The following is a 16,478-nucleotide window of genomic DNA, read 5'->3' as shown; positions in this document are numbered from 1 at the left end:
AACAAATGGATTAGAAAAAGAAAGTACATTCCTTCCACCATGAATCCTCCTTCTCTCCTACTCTGGTCATACCCCTTATCAACGTTAGGAGGAAAAAAAATATTTCTATTTCTGTTCTGAACAAGAGAATACTATGCCTGGAGGTGGCAAGGGAGGAAAGGGTTTCGGCAAAGGAGGTGCCGAGAGACAGAGAAAAGTGCTTCCGGACAAAATCCAGGGTATCACCAAGCCTGCTGTTTGCTACCTAGCACACATTGGAGGAGTCTAGAACATCTTCAGCCTCATCTGTGAGTTGACCATGGTTGTACTTAATGTCTTTCTGGAGATTGTGATTCAGGATGCTATCAACCAACAACAAGTGCGCCAAAAGGCAGCCCATTACTCCATGGATGTGGTCTATGTCCTGAGGGGCCCATGGCTCACTCTGTACGGATTTGGTAGTTGATAATCTACATATTCTCAAAATAATAGAAGTAATGAGAAAGGGGTGTCTGGCAGGTATATATTCAGGTAAATAGCCCATATCTAATTGTGAAACATAGGAGGATGACTATATTTAATGTAAAACCTCCTACAAGTAACATCTTGCACAAATGTGTCAAAGGCAGTTTCATCTGTGCCGTGCACGGAATGACAATAAAAAAAGATGAGGACTCAGACTATGCCCGAGTATATAGAAATAAGAAACCCTTGTACGTCTGGAGGCTAACAACATTTTCTGATAATGTAGTTATGACATGTTTTATGTATGCAATTCTTACTGTGTTTGAGGATTCATCAGCTGATCTTCAAGAGTCATCTGCGTGTGTGCTTCTATGGTGAGGGGAATTACTTCAGACGGTGTAAGAACCCGCTTCTCTTCAACCTCCATAGCACAGCTTCTGCAGGCAACAGTAGAAAGAAACGAATACATATTGAAAGTCATGAACAAATGTGTCCAGGAGAAGAAAAAAAAAAAAAAAAAAAAAAATTCGCATTTGAGAGCGCATAACTTGGCTGTACCATTATGCTTTCAAGGAGAGCTGAAATACACTTGAGAAGATATATAATGTGTTTTTAAACCCTCGGTTGCCTCAGACGTAACGGTTACGTCCTGGGGAGCACCACTCGGGTGCCTAGCACGTAACCGTTACGTCCTACACCCGGCCTTCAGGGGAAGTACTGGCGCTCCCCCCTAGGGCCTCCCTCTCCCCCCAGTCAGGGCTGGAAGGGGAGTCGCTTTCCCTTCCACTGCCGCCACCCCCCCTTCTAATGACGTCAGCGCACAATCGCGCAGTGACATCATTTGAGGCCGCCAGACGCGCTGCGTCGTGGGAAGAGGAGGTAAGTTTCTCCTCCGGCCGAGGGGGGATTGCTTCAAAAGAGGCATCGGGGGAAAGGAAAGGGTTTTCCTTTCCCTCAATGCCTCTTTTAGCATTGCGATGCGATCGGGCAGCAGGAATGCCCACTAGGCACCATGGATTTTGTTTGTGTGAGTTCTTCTACGCCGTTTCTGGCACCCCGGGGGCAGATCGGCTCATTATTTTTTAGCCGATCTGCCCCCAGGGGGGTAGAAGCCACAATGGCACCAGGGATGTGTTGCTATTTTTTTGTGTGGTGGGGGGTCCCCTTGTGCAACAGTCACCCCCCAAAGGGGGAGAAACACTTTTAGGCAGTTCTGCCCTCCTTGGGGGCAGATCGGCCTTGTTTCTTTGGCCCATCTGCTCCAAAGGGGGCAGAATCCACTAGGCACCAGGGATAATGTTTGTGTGTTTGAGTTTTTTGTGTGGGGGGCATAATATTTTACGCCATTTTTGCCCCCCCCCCCCCACGGGGGCAGATCGGCTCATTATTTTTTAGCCGCTCTGCCCCTGGGGTGGGGGAGTAGAAGCCATGATGGCACCAGGGTTGTGCGGCTGTTGTGTTTTTTTTTGTGTGTGGGGAGGCGGCCCCTTGGGCAAGGGCCACCCCCCCTCAAAAGGGGGCATATTGGCCTTTTTCTTTTTTTTTGGCCCATGGGGGCAGAATCCACTAGGCACCAGGGATTTTCTTTTTGTGGGTGTATTTTTTGTGCGGGCGGTCCCTTGGGCAAGGGCTGCTCCCCCAAGGGGGCATAATATGTTACTCCGTTTCGGCCTAGTTTTTTTTTTTTGCCCTATCTGCCCTAGAGACCACTAGATACCAGGGAAATTTTTAACTGTTTGGTGGCGGGTGTTTCTCAACTGGCGAAGGATTTGCATTTGTGATAATAACAGTTCATTTCTCTTTTTTGTTCTAGTTCAAAGCTTTTGCTTCTTTTGTTGTGGCTCGTTTTGGCAGTGGTTGACCTGTGGTTTGCGTAGTTGCATGTTTTAGGTAAGTAAATTTACTCCAAAGGAGTATTGTTGCCATGCATGAATGACATGTTTGTAGGTGGTGTACTAAATGCAGGATTGTGTGTGAAATTGTCCTTAAATTTGTGCACAATATTTGTGTTGTCTTATGTCTAATATGCTTTTCTTTTTAGTGAGATATCATTGGTGATTGCCGAGTCTGTGCAGATTAGTGGCTGGTGAGTTTAGCTTTTTCAGGCAAGTGAGTGGTATATTTTTTGAGTACATAACTCTTTGTAATAAAGCCACACTTTGTTTATTACTTATTTTAGACAGTGCTGGTTGTTGTTGGCGCATTTGTCATGTTACACTTCTTAGAAAGGATCATGGCTAGCCGCAGAGTGATTGCTCAGCAGGTTTTTGGCATGCTTTTTGAGTCATCTTCTGACCATGATTATGAGACAGACTCTGCATCTGAGGCAGAGGAGGAAGAGAGGGATTCTGGCAGTGAGATTTCTGTCCAAGAGGAGTCTTCTGATGAGGAAGCCACTCTCAGTGCAGATGAAGGGCCTCTTTTCAAGGAGGACATTGATGTGCCAATGGTGCAGCAGCCAGCGGCTGAAGGGCTTCCCACTGGAAGACCTGACACCTGGGTTGCCTCAAACATGGAGCAGCCACAGTTGCCTGCCTTTACTAGTCCTCCCAGGGTGTAGAGTAAATACAGAAAACTTTTTTACTGTCAATTTCTTTGACTTGTTTATGGACGATGTATTTTTGGAAGAGATTGTCGAGCAGACTATTTTGTATGCGGAGCAGTATTTGAGGGACAACGCTGCCAGACTTAGGCCTCAGTCTAGAGCTACCCATTGGATTCCCACAAATTTGGAAGAGATGAAAAAGTTCTTGAGTTGACTTTTTTTGATGGGGTTGATAAGGAAGCAGTCACTGGCTTCTTATTGGTCTACTAGTCCCTTGATGGCAATGGCTATATTTCCCGCAACAAAGACTCGTTATCGGTATTTGTTTCTTCTTCGGATGCTCCATTTTGTTGACAATGCTTTAGCCTTGCCACGAAATCACCCCGATTGTGACCGTCTTTTTAAGATTAGGCCTGTCCTTGATCATTTTGTAGATCCGTTTTCAGAGGTCTATGTGCCAGGCAAAGAAATAAGTGTGGACGAGTCTTTGGTCCTGTTCAAGGGTCTTTTGGTTTTTAGGCAGTACATTCCCAGCAAGAGAGCACAGTATGGAATTAAACTGTATATGCTGTCTGAAAGTAGTACAGGATATGTTAATAATTTCCAGGTCTACACTGGTAGGGATTCCAGTATTGACCCCCCAGGGCTGTCCGCCCACTTTTGGAGTTAGCGAGAAAATTGTGTGGGAACTTGGTAGACGACTGTTTAACAAAGGCCACCATTTGTATGTAGATAACTTCTACACTGGAGTTCAGTTGTTCAAGGAGCTGTCCAGAGTGGACACTGTTGCTTGTGGCACAATCCGCTCTAACCGGAAAGACTATCCAAGGGAGCTTGTCTGTAAAAAAAAACTTGAGAGGGGACAGTGCAGTGCCTTGCGGAATGATGAGCTACTAGCTCTGAAATTTGTAGACAGGAGGGATGTGTACATGCTAACTACCATCCATGATGAGAGTACTCCACCTGTGGCTGTTTGGGATCAAGTTGCTGAAGTGCGCAAACCTGTGTGCATTTCAGATTACAATAAGCACATGGGTGGTGTTGATAGAGTAGATCAGAGGTTGGAACCCTACACTGATGTTCGTAAGTCTTACGTGTGGTATAAAAAGTTGGCTGTCCATTTGTTCAACCTGGCAACTTTTAATGCTTTTATTGTGTTTAAGGATTGTTCCGCCGAGTCAAGGATGAAATTTGTTAAATTTCAGGAGTCAGTGATAGAGAGCCTTGTAATGGTGGATCATGCAAGGGTTCCTAGAGTAGCAGTTGTGGAGGATGTGGCCAGATTGAAAGATCGCCACTTTCCTGATCAGATTCCTCCCACTCCCAAAAAAGACTTTCCCGCTAAGAAATGTAGAGTTTGTGCCCGAAGAGGTATCCGAAGGGAAAGCCGGATGTACTGCCCGGACTGTCCTTCAAAGCCTGGGCTGTGTGTGGCAGGCTGTTTCAGGAGTTACCACACACAGAAGAATTACTGGGAACTACCGTGAGCGTAAACTGCCACTTTATATTTCCATATGTTCAGTTTCACTGTTGGCATTACTGTCATGTATTCAGTTAGAGCTTTTGTGTTTATAGTTTTGTACTTATAATTAGTTAGTGGTTTCTTTGTTGTTTAAAAACACACAAAAAAAGGGATGGCAGTGTGCATGGGGTGGCACTTGGCTGGCAGTGTGTGTGAAGTGGCGCCTGGCTGGGGGATGTGCGTGAAGTGGCGCCTGGCAGGCGGTGTGCGTGGAGTGGCGCTTGGCTGGCGGTGCCAGACAAACGCCAGTCCACACACTCCCATCAGTTGGTGTGATTGCTGTATCAGGCATGTGGGCGTATGAAAGTGACGGGCCCTTGAGCGGCGCTGTCTGTCGATGCAAGTGTTGTAATGTGCTGTACCCGTGGCTGGTGGCATGAATGGCCTTGTGCATGCCATGTACGAAAGGTGTGTGAATGGACTGTAAAGCTGTTGGCTTTAGAGCTCATGAGCTGCGAGTCATTGGTTCAGTTTTTTGGCCTTTCTGTTATTAACAGTGCACTACATTTTTGTGAAATCTCTTGTTAATAAAATTTGGTCTACTGAAGCATCACTCACCCTTGTGCCAAATCCAACCAGTATTATTGGTTAAAATGACAAAACGTGCTCTGCTGTAATCAGGCATTGAGGCACACTAGTGACACGCTAGATGTCTCGGGTGAGACCCCGATGATGAAGCATGCCACCAACTTGGTTGGTGGGCGAGGGGTCTTTTTAACATAACCTAAGTGAGTTTCTTTTCACAATTTTAGTATTTGGAACATCACAGAAGTACGTGGACACATCAAAATGATCTGTTACAAAACTACCTGTGTTGCGGGGTAGGGGGTGTCACCTACGTTTTTGGTCCCAGGTGCGGCCTTCATCTAGAGAAACCTACCAAATCCAGACTTTTATTTGAAACTAGACACCCCAAGGAGTCCAGGGAGGTGTGGATTGCGTGGATCCCCCAACATTTTCTTACCCAGACTCCTCTGCAAATCTCAAAATTTGCTTAAAAAAGCATATTTTCCTCACTTTTCTTTGTAGGATCACCGCTCCGGCACAAATTTCCTGCCACTCAGCGTTCCCCTCAGTCTCCCAAGAAAAATGATACCTCACTTGTGTGGGTCCCCAAAGCAGAGTCAGCCTGCAGATGTATAAAAGAAAAATATGTGCTTATCAACTCGCTGTGCTATCCCCTCAATCTCTACAGGTTTTTGGTCTTTTTCTGTTGCAGGCATCTGGGCCACTCACACAAGTGAGGTATCATTTTTATCGGGAGACTTGGGGGAAAGCTGGGTGGAAGGAAATTTGTGGCTCCTGTCAGATTCCAGAACTTTCAGTCACCAAAATGTGAGGAAAATGTGTTTTTGGGCCACATTTTGAGGTTTGCAAAGGATTCTGGGTAACAGAACCTGGTGAGAGCCCCACAAGTCACCCGATCTTGGATTCCACCAGGTGTCTAGTTTTTAAAAATGCACAGGTTTGGTAGGTTTCCCTAGGTGCCGGCTGAGTTAGACGCCAAAATCCACCGCTAGGCACTTTGCAAAAAACACATCAGATTTCAATGTAAAAATGTGATGTGTCCATGTTGCGTTTCCTGTCATAGGCATTAGGCCTAACCACGCAAGTGAGGTACCATTTTTATCGGGAGACTTGGGGGAACACAGAATAGCAGAACAAGTGTTATTGCCCATTGTGTTTCTCTACATTTTTTCCTTCCAAATGTAAGACAGTGTGCAAAAAAGACATCTATTTGAAAAATGCCCTGTAATTCACATGCTAGTATGGGGTCCCCAGAATTCAGAGATGCGCAAAAAACCACTGCTTCTCAACACCTTATCTTGTGCCCATTTTGGAAATATAAAGGTTTTCCTGATACCTATTTTTCACTCTTTATATTTCCCCAAATGAATTGCTGTATACCCAGTATAAAATGAAAACCCATTGCAAGGTGCAGCTCATTTATTGGCTCTGGGTACCTAGGGTTCTTGATGAACCTCTATATCCCCGCAACCAGAAGAGTCCAGCAGACGTAACGGTATATTGCTTTAAAAAATCTGACATCGCAGTAAAAAGTTACAGAGTAAAACGTGAAGACAAATGGGTGGGGTTTTTTTTAACCTCAATTTCAATACGGATTTATTTGAGCTGTTATTTTCTGTAGGAAAACCTTCTAGGATCTACACAAATGACCCCTTGGTGAATTCAGAATTGTGTCTACTTTTCAGAAATATTTAGCTTTACGGGATCCAGCATTGGTTTCACACCCATTTCTGTCACTAACTGGAAGGAGGCTAAAAGCACAAAAATAGTAAAAATGGGGTATGTCCCAGTAAAATGTCAAAATTGTGTTGCAAAATGTGGTTTTCTGATGCAAGTCTAGCTGTTCCTGGAAGGTAGGAAGATGGTTATTTTAGCACCACAAACCCTTTGTTGATGCCATTTTCAGGGGAAAAACACAAGCCTTCTTCTGCAGCTCTTTTTTCCCATTTAAAAAAAAAAAACGATAGTTTCGCTATATTTTGGCAAATTTCTTGGTCTCCTTCAGGGGAACCCACAAAGCCTGGGTACCTCTAAAATCCCTAGGATGTTGGGAAAAAAAAGGATGCAAATTTGGCGTGGGTAGCTTATGTGGACAAAAGTTATGAGGGCCTAAGCGCAAACTGCCCCAAATAGCTAAAAAAAGGCCTGCCACCCGAGGGGAAAAGGCCTGGCAGCGAAGGCCTTAAATGTATTCAGGTAAGCGAAGAAACTGGAGTCATGAACTGAGACGCATTTATAAGTAGACATGTAGGAAGATCATGTGCAGTATTATTCCATGAATGAATATTATGATTTTCTAGTTAATCGACATTTTCATAGTTATTCCTGAATTATTTTACTTGTGGGAAATACATGTATAACCATGTATTTGAATGTGCATTAAGGTCTAAACTTAGTTAGCTGGAGATGAGGCCTGAAAATGCTCTTTGTGTTTAATCTTCAATGTGAAAGATTTACTCTAGCTGTGTATTTCTTTGCTTGCAGGAGCATCAACAGAAATCTTTTTCTAATGAAAAGCTTATTTTCAGTTGTAGATAAGGGCGGCATAAGGAGACAGGTTGCCAAGGGTGGGAGTGTTAACAACAGGTTGTGAAGGACAACTCCCCTCTGGATTCCTGAAGACAAGAAAGATCGAAGGTCTCCTGGTGGCTAAACCATGAGATGGAAGCCTAATTAAAGGATACCATTCACGACTGTCCATGCACAATGGGAAATTACTGGAAGTTGCGTTAACTAGCTGAAGTTTGAGGGGATAAGAGTGTTTTAGGTAGTCAGAGATTCAGACCCTTTCTGCCTTTTGATAAAGTGGACACTTAAAGATATGGGGCCAGATATATCAAAGGATTATACATTCACAAATGAGGCTAATCGGAAAATTACACAGTTTGCGAATACAAAATAGCCTTTCACAATGTATGAACGTCATTGCAGTCCCGTTCTAGGGAATCACAATTTGCGATTTCCTAAATCGCATAAAGGGAATTCCTATTTTCGATTCCATATGTACATGTAACAAGTATTTCCTAAATGTGAACAGTGCATTTAGGAAATGCTATTACCACCAACTCCAAATTTGTGGTAACCATGTGCAATTTTTTAAAAAAATGCATTAAAATACTTCATAGGGCATGTGTGCGCTTTACATGTGCACAATTCTTTTGTGGGGTGCATCAAAGAGGGGCTTAGGCCCTTAATAACCTTGGTTTTGCCTTTCCTAATTTGCAAATTCCTAAAAGGAAATTCCAAATTAGGAAATGCAAAACCATTCGCACCTAGGGGCCTTCAGGCCTATAGGAGTGAATGGAGTCACAATCCCTAATAGTGATTGCAAATTTTAAGAACTTGCTATTAAGAAATCGCCATTTTGTTACATAGCATTTTACATTCACTAAATAGCGATTTCTTAAACTTAAACCTATTTAGGGAATGCAAAATGCAAGTTTGATACATCTGGCCCTTAGAGAGGTACAGACCTGTGTTTCTTTTTGCTTGGCTGATGTGGCTTTATGCTACACACATCTCACTTGCTGAAGCTTTTGCTGAGGTTTTCTGCGGTGCTGACACTGCTTCTTTTCCAATATTTCAAGCCAGATCATTTTAGGGTTTCCTGTAGCTTACTGGAGTAGTTAGACAATTATTGGTTCAATGGTTAAGCAGGAGAATCAAAGCTTGAACTCGGAGCACCAAGTGTTATTCCTTATTTTCTGTACTGTTGCTACTGAAGCCCTGGTCTGTTTAATGCTGGTGTGTTTCAATTATGTTAGATGCTTTAACTCACCTTTAGTGATCTTGTTCTTGTATTTCAAGTTTTTGAGACTCATTTTCTTAAGTTTGGTTTTGAATTTGTAATAAATCTTTTGGGCTTCCTGGATCAGATGGTAGCAATGTGGATGGTTCTCTTTCTGAAAGTGAGAACTGGAACCATATTCTAGATTAGTTAGACCCTAGAGTTTAATTCCTAGTGCCCATACCCAGACCTTGGAGGATTGGTCAAACTTTTTGTATTGATACAAAGTAAATAAGGTCGTAGTGTTTATTTGTATAAAGATTTTAGGGTACTGCAATGCATTGTATTGTGCTTTCATGTTTTCTAATGAATGGAACAAAGTAAGAAAGAAAGAAAAACTCTGATAGGGAATTGAGAAGAATACCTAGGCCCAAGTACAAGAAGAGAAAGGGTTGTCGTTTAGAAGAACATGGAGTAGGGCTAGGGAAGTCTCAAGAAGATTTGCATATGTGTTACTGATGAACATTTGAACTTTGTTTGCATCAGTGAAACCAACGAATAGATAATTCTACTGCATTTAAATAGGTAGTAGATCTGATTTTGGAGAAGTAATGGAGCCAAATTAAAGAGGTAGATGTAGGTAAATAGTAGGTGCCTTATTGCTTTAATTCCTTGCAGTATTAGTGGTGTTGTAAAAAAGCAGAATTTTCCCCTACAACCTTGTGTTTCCCTGCAAACATGAAGTCCTAAAGCTAATAGCCTCTATATGTTAGATAAGAAAGTTTTACAAATAGGTGAGTCAAGGGAAGATTATTCTGCAGATGTATATTTTAGGTTACTGAATGAATATATTAACACTATGAATGCTGAGGACGGTAATGTTTGCACACAATTACATGCTTCTGTGTCAGGCGGCATCACATACCTTCATATTCCATTGACTTAAGGCATTTCTTGTAGTATTTTATTGAGCGTATTTTATAATAGGTGAAGTTTTCAATACTATTTCTCCAAATATGACCTGGTGTTGCCAGAAGTCCCTTTGCTTAAGGATCTGAGCAAGAATCCTTATTTCAAGGGCACATAAATTGCAGGAAAATATTTTGTATCACAATAGTCTTTAAGTACTGTATGAACGAGTTACTTACCTTCGGTAGCGACTTTTCTGGTGGATACATTAGCTACCTGTGGATTCCTCACCTGATGAATACTCCCATGGCGCCAGCATTTGACGGAAATCTTCTTACTAGTCTCTGCACGTCGACGAGGACGTCACTCTAGCCCACGCGACGCCGTCTGACGTCATACAGGCAATAAGAAGTCCTCGCCGACGTGCCGATGACAGTACCAACATTTTTTACGTGCATGAGAATAATAATAATAACCCAATGCAATGAAAGAGCAAAGCAACATCTCTTAATATTGTAAATCACACAACATTGCAATAAAATAGCTGTAGATTTAATATAACCTTTTTATTTTTTTTTATTTTTTTTAAACAAATAAATATATTTATACATACGAATCATGTATATACCCAATATATATATAGATTTATATATAAATATACACATATATACAAATATCATACATGCAAAATGTATTGCAACTTTGAAGACCAAAAGGAGCACACTCAAGGATTGCTTGGAGAGACCAAAAAGGCAACGGGGAGGCGGGTGGGACCGTGAGGAATCCACAGGTAGCTAATGTATCCACCAGAAAAGTCGCTACCGAAGGTAAGTAACTCGTTCTTCTGATGGATACAACTACCTGTGGATTCCTCACCTGATGAATAGAGTCCCAAAGCAGTACCACGCCCGGCGGTGGGTGCCTAAATGGTCAAACCAAGAAATCCTGCAGCACTGACCGTGCAAAATGACCGTCCCTTCTGACCTCAGAGTCCAAACAGTAATGTTTCACAAAAGTGTGAAGGGACGACCAAGTTGCGGCCTTGCAGATGTCAACCACAGGAACACCCCTGGCCAAGGCCGAAGAGGCCGACTTAGCTCTGGTGGAGTGAGCTCTAATGCCCTCAGGCGGATCCTTCTTTGCCAAAGAGTAACAGATTTTAATGCAAAGAACAACCCACCTGGAGAGTGTTCTCTTGTGGACTGCCTTTCCTCTCCTCTTGCCCACGTATCCGACAAACAGCTGATCCTCCAGCCTGATATCCTTCATTCTGTCGATATAGAAGCTCAACGCCCTTTTTGGGTCCAGGCGATGTAGTCTTTCTTCCTCCTTTGAAGGATGAGGCGGAGGATAAAACGTGGACAAAGTGATTGTCTGAGCCAAATGGAAGGGTGAAACAACCTTCGGAAGGAAAGCAGCCTTGGTCCTCAACACCACCTTATCCCCATAAAACGTTATATAAGGGGGTTTAACCGATAAGGCCTGCAACTCACTCACTCTCCTTGCAGATGTTATAGCTACCAGGAATACTGTTTTAATAACCAAATATCTTAAGGGGCAAGAATGCATAGGCTCAAAAGGGGACCCCATAAGGAAAGTCAGGACCAAGGACAAATCCCATTGAGGCATAACGAATGGTTTTGGAGGATATTGATTCAGAAGACCTTTCAAGAATCTGAGAACAATAGGGGATTTAAATAACGATGGTTGGTCTGGAAGACAAATGAAGGCTGACAAGGCCGACAAATAACCCTTAATGGTAGCTACTGCACAACCTTTCTGCGCTAGAGACAGTGCAAAAGACAAAACATGTGACAGATGAGCATGTAAGGGATCAATCTGTCTCTCTCCACACCACATAACAAATTTAGACCACCTATTAGCGTAGATAGATTTAGTGGAGTGTCGCCTGGCCGCTAAGATAACATCCACTACATCAGGCGGGAGAGAGAAGGAACTCAGGTTGCCCCGTTCAATCTCCAAGCATGTAGGTGCAGACTCTGGAGGTTGGGGTGTAAAACCTGCCCCTGCGACTGCGAGAGGAGGTCTGCCCTGAGAGGGAGACGGAGCGGAGGGCACAGTGAGAGTTGGAGAAGGTCGGAGTACCATACCCTCCTTGGCCAATCCGGAGCTATTAAGATGACTTGGGCCCGGTCTTGGCGAATTTTCCTCAACACTCGAGGAATCAAGGGTATGGGGGGAAACGCGTAAAGCAACTGGTCGCACCAGGTTATCTGAAACGCGTCCCCCAACGCTCCCTGCATCGGATACTGGAGGCTGCAGAATAACGGGCAATGCGCGTTCTCCCGAGTGGCAAACAGATCTATCCGAGGAAACCCCCACATCTGGAAGATTAAACAGACTTGATCTGGATGGAGACGCCACTCGTGGTCTGCCGAGAATTGGCGACTGAGACTGTCCGCACGTACATTCAAGACCCCGGCCAGATGATTTGCCACCAAGCAAATCTGATGGTCCTTTGCCCAGGACCATAGCCGAAGAGCTTCTCTGCAGAGAAGGTACGACCCTACTCCTCCCTGTTTGTTTATGTACCACATCGTGGTAGTATTGTCCGTCAGGACCTGTACCGACTGACCACGAAGGGATGGGAGGAAGGCCTTGAGAGCCAAACGTACAGCCCGTAACTCCAACAGATTGATATGAAACACCTGTTCCTCTGGAGACCAAAGCCCTTTGATCTCCAGATCCCCCAGATGAGCTCCCCATCCTAGGGTGGAGGCATCCGTTATTACCGTGGCCACTGGTGGCGACTGCGCGAACGGCTTCCCCTGTGAAAGATTGTTGCCCGCAATCCACCACTTCAATTCCACAGCAGCATCTCTGGAGATCTTGACAGTACCTTCTAAATCTCCCTTGTGTTGAGACCACTGCCTTCGGAGGCACCACTGAAGAGCCCTCATGTGCCAGCGAGCATGCGTGACCAACAGAATGCAGGAGGCGAACAGACCGAGCAGACGAAGGACCTTGAGGACTGGAACTACCGCTCCATTTCGAAACATTGGAACCAATTCCTGAATATCTTGAATCCGCTGAGGCGGAGGAAAGGCTCGACTCAATGTTGTATCCAGTACTGCCCCTATGAACAGGAGGCGCTGAGAGGGCTCCAGGTGAGATTTGGGCACGTTCACCGAAAAGCCCAGGTCGAACAACAACTGGGTTGTTGACTGCAGATGATGCGACACAAGCTCCGGGGACTTGGCTTTGATCAACCAGTCGTCCAAGTAAGGGAATACTGCTATCCCCTTCCTTCTGAGCTCCGCCGCAACCACTGACATCACCTTTGTGAAGACTCGAGGTGCTGAAGTAAGACCAAACGGGAGGACCGCAAACTGATAGTGCTGCGACCCTACCACAAACCGGAGATACTTCCTGTGCGACTTGAGTATCGGGACATGAAAGTAAGCATCCTGCAAGTCGACAGACACCATCCAATCTTCCTTGTTCAACGCCAAAAGCACCTGTGCTAGGGTCAGCATCTTGAACTTTTCCTGTTTGAGGAACCAATTCAAGATCCTCAGATCCAGGATTGGTCTCAACTGACCATCCTTTTTGGGAATCAGGAAGTATCTTGAGTAACAACCTCGACCCTTTTCCTGCTCTGGGACCAACTCTACCGCGCCCTTTGAAAGGAGGACTTGAACCTCCTGTTCTAGCAACAGGAGGTGTTCTTCTGAACAATAAGATGGGCGGGGCGGGATGAGGGGCGGGAACTCCCGAAAGGGAAGGGCGTAGCCTTTTCCCACAATGCCGAGAACCCAAGTGTCCGTTGTGATAGACTTCCACTTGTGGAGAAAACGCTGTAATCTTCCCCCTACAGGAGAGGAGTGAGTGGGAAACGGTGGAAGCCTAAGGCTGCTTCCCCTGCTGCACCCCTCCAGAGGACGAGGAAGAGGCAGAGTGCTGTTGAGAGGCTCCTCTGGTACGGACCCCACCCCTCCCCCTCCCTCTAAATGACCTATAGGGGAGGGAAGAGGCGGGTTGCTGGAACCTCCCCCGAAAGGAAGAGGAATAAGAGCCACGCCCAAATCCCCGAAACCTCCTGAAAATTCTAGAAGAGGCAGAGGAAGAAGGAGCTTGCAGTCCTAACGATTTGGCTGTGGCTCTGCTCTCCTTAAATCGTTCCAAGGCTGAATCTGCCTTGGCTCCAAACAGTCTGTCCCCATCAAACGGGAGGTCCAGCAGGGTCGACTGCACATCCGCAGAGAACCCTGAGTTTCGGAGCCAGGCCTGTCTTCTTGCCACCACAGCCGTGCCCATCGCCCTGGCCACCGAGTCGGTCGTGTCCAGCCCAGACTGGATAATCTGGGTCGCGGCAGCCTGGGCGTCCGAGACCACATCCAAAAGACCCTGGGGAAGCTCCGTGAATGAAGACGAAATATCATCCATCAGCGCATGGATGTACCTCCCCAGAATGCACGTGGCGTTGGTGGCCTTCAACGCCAAACTGCATGACGAAAATATTTTCTTGGACTGCGCATCCAGTTTCTTGGAGTCTCTGTCTCCAGGCACCGTCGGGAAGGAACCAGGCGCTGACTTTGAGGAACAGGAGGCTTGCACCACCAAGCTCTCCGGCGTAGGGTGTCTAGAGAGAAAGCCAGGGTCAGATGGTGCAGCTCGATACCTCCTGGCCACAGCCCTATGAACGGCCGAGGAAGACACCGGCTTCTTCCACACCTCCAACACCGGATCCAGCAAAGCCTCATTAAATGGCAAGAGAGGCTCAGCTGCAGCAGAGGCCGGATGCAATACCTCTGTCAGCAAATTCTGCTTTGCCTCTGCCACCGGCAAAGGCAGGTCCAAAAAGCTCGCTGCCTTCCTCACCACAGCATGAAAGGAAGCAGCCTCCTCCGTATATTCCCCTGGAGATGAAAGGTCCCACTCAGGGGAAGTGTCCAGCCCACTGGCTGTATCCAGACCATGCAGTCCGTCTCCAGAGTCCTCAATCTCTCCCTCCTCTAGGACTCGCTGGTACTCTTGCTCTTCTAAAAGACGGAGAGCACGCCTCCTCGAATGAAGTCTCTCCTCGATACGCGGAGTCGACATGGCCTCCGCCGACGTCGAAGAACGGCGCCGATCTCCAGAAGCATCTGACGCCGCGTCCGGCGCCACAGGCAGCTTCGGCGCCGAGGCAGGAGCCGGAGGACGAGGTCTTGGAGCCGATGGACCAACCGGAGTCACAGGGCAAAATCCTGACTTCGACGGAGGGGCAACCTCCGGGGCCGAAACATCCGAAGCCACCGGAGCGGCCACCGACGCCGGCACCGGCGCCGAGCCCACATTCCCAAAAGGGAGAAAGGGCATAAAGGGTGCCGGCCGAAGAGGCGCAGGATCACCCAACGAAAAGGCCAAGGGCCCCGAAGGACCAGCCGGAGCAGCTCCTGGAGCCATCTGCTGAAAGATGGTATACATCGCATTAAGAAACGCGGTACTATCGGCTCCAGGAGTGGGAAAAGCCGGATACTGGGGTGCCTGGATCGAGGGCGACCCCGACGCCGGCCTCGACGTCTGCGACGCCGGAGAAAACACAAGAGGCTGCACCACCTCAATCACTGACGCCTGACCAGGTGAAGTCGGTGACGCCGGAGAGGGCAACGGCGTCGATGGATGCGGCGTGACCGTGGGGCTGACCTCCCAAGTCCTCCGACGCCGAGCCGAAGGTGACCTCGAACGAGACTCCTTGCTGGAGTGACGTCGTGAGTCTCTACGGCGCCGGGAGTCTCGATGACGCCGGTGAGACCTTGGCGAAGAAGACTTCTTATGATGTTTCTCCTTCTTCTTTGACTTTGCCATGAATAACTTGGCCTCGCGCTCTTTGAGGGCCTTCGGATTCATGTGTTGACATGAATCGCAAGTCGAGACGTCGTGGTCGGAGCTCAAACACCATAGACAGTCGGAGTGAGGATCTGTAACTGACATCTTGCCCCCACACTCTCGACAGGGCTTGAAACCCGACTTCCTCTGAGACATTGTTACCGCAGAGAAGACTACGCAGCAGACAATACACTGTAACCACGAAGGTAACAGTAACTCCCTCGAAGATAACCGTTTCGAATGCACGGAAAAAAGGGAACTGTCATCGGCACGTCGGCGAGGACTTCTTATTGCCTGTATGACGTCAGACGGCGTCGCGTGGGCTAGAGTGACGTCCTCGTCGACGTGCAGAGACTAGTAAGAAGATTTCCGTCAAATGCTGGCGCCATGGGAGTATTCATCAGGTGAGGAATCCACAGGTAGTTGTATCCATCAGAAATGCACACATACCCCATCTGACCTGTTCTATTACTGAGATAGAAAAGACATTTTTGAATCCAGTGGATGTCAGAAGGAGGGAATCAAAATCCAAATCCAAACAAGGAATTGCAATGCAATGGGTCTCGCTTTGCTCGACTTAGAGCTTTTAGCGTTGTAAATTCCTAACTAGACTTTTCTTGCCACATAAATTGAAAATGAAAAGTAAAACAGTTGACATAAGCGAGTCATTTCAAAGCGCCATGGCCACCATGAGCGTGAGCGGGAAAATTATTGCCTCCCTGCGTGAATGTCTAGAAAGGATCGCAGCTGGGATGAAAGGCAAACCGGAGGAGGGGCCATCAAACGCTGTAACAGGAGGAAACGTAATATAGTGTGATGGCCAACAAAAATGTTCACTTAGTGAAATCGCCTGGAAGGGAACGCAGCACACAAAGAAGGGACATTTCACATAATGCACCAATTAAAACAAAGAATTTAAAACAAGCACACCAAAGAATGAATAGCAAGAGTGGGAGTGGTTAAAAGCCCAC

General features: G+C 46.3%; 1 protein-coding gene across 5 annotated transcripts in view; it reads right to left on the bottom strand.

The window, feature by feature from the left end:
• Positions 1 to 16,478, bottom strand: part of RNF214 (ring finger protein 214) — a 190,558-nt gene that overhangs the window by 154,086 nt on the left and 19,994 nt on the right. For all 5 annotated transcript variants that reach the window (XM_069224711.1, XM_069224709.1, XM_069224713.1 and 2 more), the window contains exon 2: positions 762 to 881. In XM_069224711.1, the coding sequence (XP_069080812.1) occupies positions 762 to 871 (110 nt within the window). In that variant the 5' untranslated portion in view covers positions 872 to 881. The remainder of the gene's footprint in view (positions 1 to 761; positions 882 to 16,478) is intronic.

The sequence above is a fragment of the Pleurodeles waltl genome, chromosome 3_1 (assembly GCF_031143425.1).
Source record: "Pleurodeles waltl isolate 20211129_DDA chromosome 3_1, aPleWal1.hap1.20221129, whole genome shotgun sequence".
Lineage (NCBI taxonomy): Eukaryota > Metazoa > Chordata > Amphibia > Caudata > Salamandridae > Pleurodeles > Pleurodeles waltl.
Note: the sequence above shows the minus strand (reverse complement) of the source record. Positions and strands in the feature narration are given on the sequence as shown.